The 8,353-nt window shown below is 39.3% G+C and overlaps 1 protein-coding gene across 1 annotated transcript; it reads left to right on the top strand.

Annotated features, from left to right (window-relative positions):
- The first annotated feature begins 152 nt into the window (after positions 1 to 152).
- On the top strand, positions 153 to 7,650 carry LOC127377335 (protein-glutamine gamma-glutamyltransferase 2-like). The gene is made up of 15 exons (XM_051425116.1): positions 153 to 303; positions 642 to 827; positions 994 to 1,227; positions 1,435 to 1,553; positions 1,741 to 1,869; positions 2,678 to 2,846; positions 3,209 to 3,341; positions 3,515 to 3,618; positions 4,313 to 4,401; positions 4,687 to 4,840; positions 5,017 to 5,105; positions 5,504 to 5,687; positions 5,830 to 5,990; positions 6,586 to 6,722; positions 7,163 to 7,650. The coding sequence occupies exons 1-15, from the start codon at positions 294 to 296 to the stop codon at positions 7,308 to 7,310; spliced, it is 2,046 nt and encodes a 681-aa protein (XP_051281076.1). The 5' UTR covers positions 153 to 293; the 3' UTR covers positions 7,311 to 7,650.
- Positions 7,651 to 8,353: the final 703 nt, after the last annotated feature.

The raw sequence follows: 8,353 nt of genomic DNA, 5'->3' as shown, positions 1-8,353 counted from the left end.
TAATTTTGATAACATTTTATGCTGTTTGAGTTGAAAGCTTTTACAGTAGCTTTAAAGGTCATAGTCAAATTAAATAGGAAAGAGGAAGGGGTGTCGTAAGTTTCTTTGCTCCTCCTGACTAATACAGACTTACTGGTGCAACCAATAGACAGATGGGGGCGTCAAGATCAGGTTCCACATGCTACAAATATCCCTCAGGAGTCCTTTGCACTTGCAGGGTCATTATCAAATAAGCACAGACTGCAGCTGAAGTTTCCACACAGAAGTTAAGGGTCAACAACTTCACTGCAGACATGAGCGAAGGTAAGGAAGGAAGAAAAACTATTTTAGTCTCATATTGTAGGACAGAGATGTAAATGTTTATAGAGGAGTGTGTAATCTACAACTGAAGAGGCAGTTTCTCTCTGTGTTACTTCACAAAGTATCATATTGAGAAAGTGTGTGAAATGTGATGAGCAGGAATGGTGGTGACATTAGATAAATCAGATGTGGGACACAGAGGAACACTATCTGCTTTGGGCAATGATTTATCATCTGTGAAGAAACTTTGAGATGGTGATCAAACTTTGATAAAGTCATCATGTCTAGTTAGCTGAATTTTTGATGTGACAAGTGATCTGTGTGTCCATCTCTACATATAGTCTTAGACATTGAGCGCTGTGATCTGGACATTAAGAGCAACAGCAGCAGCCATCATACAGAGCTGTATGGAGAGGAGCGTCTGATTGTTAGAAGGGGACAGCCCTTCAACATCATTCTACATCTGAAGACTGGCAGCAAAGAGTTCACACCGGGTGAAACAAGCTTCACGCTCATCGTTGAAACTGGTAAGCGTCTTGTTTCACAGTAATTAGGTGTACATGTTTATATGTGTGTGAGACAGAAATGTTTGGAGGGGGTTGTGTATTAGTGCATCCAAGAGTGTTCACAAGGATTTGTGTTTCCCTCATCTGAATTTAGATTTAATATTCCTGCCATTCTCTGTCTCTCCAGGCCCGTTACCCAGAAAAGAATCGGACACTAAGGTTTCTTTTGGTCTACGTGACTCCACAGTGGACACTGAGTGGAGCGCATCTGCCACTAATGGTCCCTCTGGAAACACATTAACTGTATCTATCAGTTCCTCGCCCAACGCCCCCATAGGCATCTATTCTCTGACTCTGGACCAGGAGGGGCAGGAGACCAGTTTAGGACAGTTCATCCTGCTATTTAATGCTTGGTGCCCCAGTAAGTACATAAAGTTTGTTTTTCCTCCGATTTCTAGATGATGGTTTATTTGATTTGTCATGCTTTACATGCAGCTTATATTTAAAATTAATTTGCAAAACTAAACTAAACTAAACATCTCAAACATTTAGATTCTAAATATTTGAGATGTTATATAAGAAGCTATAATGCCAGTCTAAATGTGTTGGTTTTTTTTCTGTCTGACAGGAGATGCTGTTTTCATGCGCAGTGAGACGAAGAGGCAGGAATATGTTTTAGCACAACATGGGCAGATCTACAGAGGAACATATAAACGAATCAAAGGAACACCCTGGAACTTTGGACAGGTTCACAGTAAAACTATAATATCCAAATGCTTCTTCACTGTGCCTGAAAAGAGCAATGAACATGGCACTGTTCTAATATCAGTTACATGTATGAATGATTTTATTACATAAAGGTTACCCAGTTAAGGGTTATGCTGCTCAACTGCTCTCCTTCCCTCTCCTCTGTTTGTTTGTTGTCTGCCTGAAGTTTGACCAAGATATACTGGATATCTGTCTGAAGATCCTGGATGACAACCCGAAATTTGTGTCTGATGCTGACAAGGACTGCTCTGCCAGGAAAAATCCCATCTATGTGACCAGGGTGCTGAGTGCTATGGTAGGGTCTCTGTCCAGGCTTTACAAAGAGCTGAGGCCCTTTGGATTTTAACCAGTATGTGAATAGTCGTTATTTTGGCAGTGTAGGCACAGATTACCATGGTGCACCAGAAAACCCCTCATCTGCTCTACTATATTCTTTAGTTCTGCAGGGCAACTGCGCTCATTCTTCTGAAGCTCTCTCTTCTCTCCAGGCAACTTTGTTCAGCTAAAATGGGAGTTTTTAACATATGGCACCCCTGATTCCAAGTATGTGGCAAAGAGCAGTGTTAATAAAGTCTGTCAGCTTGTTTTTGGACTCTTTCGTTGCTCACTTTTTAAAGAACACAGTCTTGCTTTTCAGCGTCTCTTCCCACTGAATCGGAATGTGTTTTGCATATATGCTTTTTACAGTTTGGTATTTGCTACTCTACACATCCAGGAGATTTCAGTTAGTGTAGCTGGTTGTTTATGTGTCTTGTTAAGGTTCTACCAACTACTAAGTTCTTCTTCTATGTGGCTAGATCTCTGTGCCTGTTAATTTGTTTTATTTATATTCGTATTTTTTCAGACCTCTGTGGGCTTGATGAAACTGAGGTCTGACAATATAAGATTTTTTTGTCCTAAACAAGCCAGTGTTGCTCTCAAAATTGCAAGCATCATTTAAGAGACGTTACCTCTGAAAGACACTCATGGACAGTTTAGAAAAGCAAATGAAAAATCGCTAAGCATACCACTCAGCAAACAAGTTTGGCAAAATGACAAAAAGACCTTTGATTCCCATTCTCTCATCCACTTGTGGTCCTTCTGCTCTCTGCCTGTGCCCACAGATAAACAGTAATGATGACAGTGGTGTGCTGGTGGGAGAGTGGGGAGAATTTTCAGGTGGGGTCCATCCAGGACTGTGGATCGGCAGCGGTGACATTTTGCGCCAGTGGGCAAAAAGTGGCCCCGTCTGCTACGGCCAATGTTGGGTCTTTGCTGCTGTTGCATGCACAGGTTGGAGCACAGTCTGTCTGTCTGTCTGTCTGTCTGTCTGTGGATTCAGACACTCTTCAGTTTGTTGTAAAATTACTGATTCATCCAAGCATTTATTATTTATTTTCTTCTTCTTTTGAAGAAAGAAGCACAGGCTGATGCACACAGTTACATCCTCCAGTCCACTTCCACTTCCACACAATCCAACCTTTTTTATCAAAAACATAAATTTAGGATCTACTCTCATGGCTTTATAGCCACATCTACTTCATGTGGCATTTAAGTCTAAAGTCTTTAATGTCAGTCTTTGATGACAAATGCTATCTCAAGTATGTGCTTTAGTTAGCTGGTGTGTTGAAGTGTGGCCCTCCTCCCTCCTCCAGTGTCCCGTGCCTTTGGCATCCCATGTCGAGTGGTTACTAACTTTGGATCGGCTCATGATACTAACGCCAACCTGAAGATTGAAAAGTTCTATGATGAAGATGGTGAAAGCCTTTCTAACAGTGATTCAATATGGTGAGTGTGCGGTAGTGACTATTACCAAATTGTTACACATAAACACAACTGTCTCTTTCAATAGTACATCATTTTTACGTGTTCCATTATTATTATTATTTTACATGATAGAATTAACCTTTGTTTTTAGTGAATGATAATGTTATTGTCCTTTATTTGACAAATTTTACCAGGAACTTCCATGTTTGGGTGGACAGCTGGATGACTCGTCCTGATTTAGAGCCAGAGTTTGATGGGTGGCAAGCCAGTGACCCAACCCCCCAGGAGAAGAGCGAAGGTAAACTTTGACTTTGATGCCCTGTTGTTTTGTTTTCCGAAAGCAAGTTCTACATGTAAGACTGCAAACTGACTATGGTCGTGCTGTCTGGCAGACCAGTTACAGAACAGTGACTCTAACAGTAACTATGCCACGAAACTGCCACAAAGATGGGTCATATGGGTTGCATGTCAAGTCACAGTATTTAACCATGGTGGTTAGTTTCAGCTTCTGAATGTAGTCACAGGTTCGATGTGCTGTATGATTATAGTCTTCGACAGAACTGTCATATGTCTCATCTCAAGACTTATTTACATAGATCATGAGAGATCATGATTTCTTGTCACACGTCTCAAATGTGGTTAGGGAAACCTCTTTAGTTGGTGAAAGCTGTTAACTGGCATCCCATAAGTCTTACTCAACTTTGTAACTTTGTTTATAATTTGGGTTATCTGAAGGTCTATTTATCATTACAGGTACATTGTTTATTTACATACATATTTGTATAAAGGCACTGACTGCAAAACAACAGGTGGATTCTTAAAATGCTTCACCTGCCAACTCTTTGGAAGTGATATTCTACTCCACCAAAAGTATTTTGCATAAGCATGTATTTTATTTTATTACTTGAATGACTTGCATGGCCTGAAACCAGGCTTTGTGTGTGTGAATACTGCTGATATTAAGCCTGTCTCTGGATGTGTGATGCTGTCAGGTGTTTTCTGTTGTGGACCGGCTCCACTCAGGGCCATCAAGCAAGGAGAGCTGACCAAGAAGTATGATGCTCCCTTTATTTTTGCTGAGGTGAGTTTTTGCTTGAACCTTTTAGTGCAACATTTTAAAGAAAAACACACAGAAAATAGTACAAATTTAAGTTGGACTTAAGATTTGATCCATGCTTAACACACCCAACAGAGACTGGTGAATTGTATGTATATGTACATATATGGACAAATATATTATTATTATATATTATATATTTATATATGTATATAAAAATATCTCTTTTACAAGTTGCATCAAGTGCTTGTCGTGCCTGTTTTCATAATGATATTATTTCATGTCATCTCATGTTGTGTATGGAGTCAGGTTAATGCAGATGTTGTGGACATGGTGCGCCTTTCAAATGGAAAGTTTGTCACTTTCGGAGGATCAACTAAGTCTGTTGGACGCTTCATCAGCACCAAAGCTGTGGGCTCAGATAAGAGACACGACATCACACACCAGTACAAGTATCCAGAAGGTACTGCAGAGTCACATGTGTGTACCGATACAAGTGACTTTATGGATCCAAGTGTCCATGTCTATCAAATCTATATGATGATGATGATAAATCTATATGTGTAAGGAGACTGTGTGTATTTGACACAGGAGCTAAACTAGACTGTTGTACTTTTTTGGGATTCTGATGGTTTTCAGGCTCAAAGGAGGAGAGGGAGGTTTATGAGAAAGCTCAACACCACAACAAGCTACAGCAGCAAGGAGAAGAGCCAGGGCTTCATCTCAAGGTGTTATTTACTCTTCACACATATAGAAAGTGTACATGATGTAGTGAGTTTTCAAACCAATATGTCAAATGGAACTGCAAAAAAAAAAGCAAACATATGCCAAACAGTAACTGTGGCAGGAAAAAGGAACAATGGTCACAAGTTGAAAATAACCAATACTGCAGTGATAGGCAACATGTGGTTGATATATGGCACCCACATGTGCAGCGTCATGCAGGCATGCAACATAATATGAGCCACATTTGTGTTTGCATGGTGTCTTGTTTACATAAAAGTTAAAGTTAAACATTTCATTAAGTGTCTCCTTCAGGGAGATAAATGAATTAATTTAATTAATGTATTAATGCCCTTGCTGCATTAGCTTTTAGATTAATCTCATCTTGTAATTCTCATTTAAGATCAAACTGGCTGAAAACATGATTGTGGGCTCGGACTTTGAGGTGTACGCTGTCCTCACTAACAACTACATCGAGGCAAAGACCTGCACCTTCCTGTTCTTTGCCAAAGCTGTTGGTTACAATGGAAAACAAGGAGATAGCTGTGGATATGCTTCAGACAAAGTGGAGGTCCCCCCTGGAGAAGGTTAGCTCTGATCTTAGTGCAAACACTGTACAGCACAATATCTGAGCTGTAAATCTGATAATCTCACAAGAACTATTGTCATGTTAAAAATTGCATAGAAATTGTTTAATAACATTATTATACAATATGTGTCATTTTTCAGAGAGGCGCCTGTCCCTCAGACTGGAGTATGATCGATACGGATCAGCGATCACCTCTGACAGGTTGATCCAGCTGGCAGCCATCACCATCGACAAGGAGACCATAGATTACCATAAAGCTGAGAAGACCATTGTGCTAGATGAGCCAGATATGGAGATCAAGGTATGGATGAAGGACAGGGGAAAGAAATGTGCATATTCCTCAGTTCTCAAAGAATCATTTGTTTGAAACAGATCAGTGAGTTTGCCCTCTCCAGGTAATTCATACAGAGTCATATTATAGGACTTGTGTCTTTCATCTGTATTTTAATAACCATGTAGCCTAAAGTGAAAACCCTGTGATGCTGTATAAAGGTCATCCTGACCTTCATCACAACAGGAGTCCTGCCTTTTCTAAAGAGCTCATAGCTTGGCAACCACAGCAAGATGAGTAAATGATTAAAATATGAATTTAGGATGTAACTAAGTGGACTAGAGGCAAATAAAAGTGTGAATAACGTTTTAGCAGTCTTTTCAGTGATATTCACCAAACTTTACCCCTTGAATAGAACACTTTTAGTCCTCTGTGGTAGACATGGGGGGCAACTTAATCTGTATTTGTATGTATGCAAGGTACTTAACTTAACCTTTAGCCTTTGACATTTTAACTTTTTAATCTACTGAATTGTACAGGCTTATTATAACATAATTTTAATCATTTACAATATTACACCATCTCTCACATGATGACGCCTGTTTATCTGAACACCTCTCTGCAGCTGGTGGGAGAAGCCACAGTGAACCAGTCTGTGACAGCAGAGATGAGCTTGTTGAACCCCTTACCAGAGCTGCTTCAGGACTGCAGCTTCACCATAGAGGGGGTCGGCCTCACTGACGGCAAACCAGTAACAGCAGAGTATGTCAACTACCTCTCGACTGTTAGGAGTGGATTTATGCATCAATTATTTATTTTAGCATTTCTATTCTTTCCTACTTTTTTCTAATTTATTGTTCTACTTGTATCATCCAGTTCCCTTTACAGTTCACTGAGAGTTGATGGTGTTCGTGGTGTTTGCAGCAAACTTTTTCCTTTGTCACACAATGATTACTATTGCTGTAATAATACATTACTTAGGCTTACAACTCCACGTATAAAGTGCTGTTCTGTGATTTACGGTGATAATCACAATTATAATAAGAAAAAAAATATGGGATGTATATATAGTATAGTGCAGCCATACCTACTGAAAGCTGCACACATAAGAATAGAGAAAAGCAGAAAAAGAAGCTAAGACAAGATAAGCACATTTTCTGGCTGATGATGCTCTTTGTGTATTGTGTGTATGATTCTTGCAGGACTGAAGATGTGGGCCCCAAACAGGAAGCCAAGGCCAGTGTTAAGTTCACTCCCACCAGGGTTGGTTCCAGCGTGCTGCTGGTGAACTTTGATAGCGACAAACTGAAGAACATCAAGAGCTTCATCAATGTTGCAGTGAAGGAATGAGCCAGAGCCTTCAGCAGGACTGTTTTTAATCAATATATCATACTAGAATATATTCTAATACGATCTGTATATTTTTCTTGAATCATTTTATGATGAAATTAAATATGAATTTTATTATAATCCACAGCCACTAACCATTATTTATATACACTCTGTAGTAGGCAACAGTACTATTTTTGTTGTTAAAATAAGATACTAACATGAGCTAATTTATTTTACTTTAATGATTTATAATGATAATAAGGGTGTATTCATTTTTATTTGGTTACAAACACTTTGTTATTGTGATAATGAAGAAAATCCAATTTGATAACTAAAAAATAAATTTTATAAAATAAAATATTGAGGCTCGGCGTTGTTATTTGTGGGTGGCTTTATACCACTGACAGTATATATATATATATTATATATTTATACCTACAGAGTGAATATAAACTGTGAGCGGACGGATGTCGCCTCCTCGTCTCCTGGACGATTGGTGTCACATAATGGTGAATTAGGCTTCCAGGATGAGCAGCTGATATCGCTGACATTTTATTATTCAGGTTAAAATGATGACCTGACTGTGTAGCACTAACAGACTACTGTACAGCAGCAGACACCTTGATCATGTTTCTGAATACCTTCAATCACTACAGAAACTTTTGACAGATCAAATGAAAATGAAAGTAGGTTAAGTCATCGATTACAAAGCCCCAGAGTCAGCCAGCTTCCTGTTTAAGTGGAGTATATAAGTTAACATGATCTAATTAACAATTCATATTTTACTATTACAACATGGGAGAAAATAAATTCAGACTCCTGCCGCCTCTCCACCAAGACGCAGGAGTCGCTGTTCTCATTTCTGCAGTTTACCTGAAAGATGCTCTTTCTGCTGTTAGTCGCGATTTGGATTTAGTTTTTCTCAGTTTGTTTGTTTCTTCATTAAATTGCAGCATTAAAGTACATTCTTCAGATCAGGACACGACGTGAAACCCGAGGATACGACTACAGGATGGACCTAAAGAGAATGACCTGAAGTAAAGGTACAGCTCATCTCTTCT

The sequence above is a fragment of the Dicentrarchus labrax genome, unplaced genomic scaffold, assembly GCF_905237075.1.
Source record: "Dicentrarchus labrax unplaced genomic scaffold, dlabrax2021, whole genome shotgun sequence".
In the NCBI taxonomy this organism is placed as follows: Eukaryota; Metazoa; Chordata; class Actinopteri; family Moronidae; genus Dicentrarchus; species Dicentrarchus labrax.
The sequence above is the reverse complement of the archived record's forward strand: the minus strand, read 5'-3'. Positions and strand labels throughout refer to the sequence as shown.

Bases quoted from the DNA above. Each gene is read 5' to 3' on its own strand.
- LOC127377335 (XM_051425116.1), top strand. The intron at 1,554-1,740 runs GTTCACAGTAAA...GTCTGCCTGAAG, and splicing joins CACCCTGGAACTTTGGACAG to TTTGACCAAGATATACTGGA. The intron at 4,402-4,686 runs GTGAGTTTTTGC...GTATGGAGTCAG, and splicing joins CTCCCTTTATTTTTGCTGAG to GTTAATGCAGATGTTGTGGA.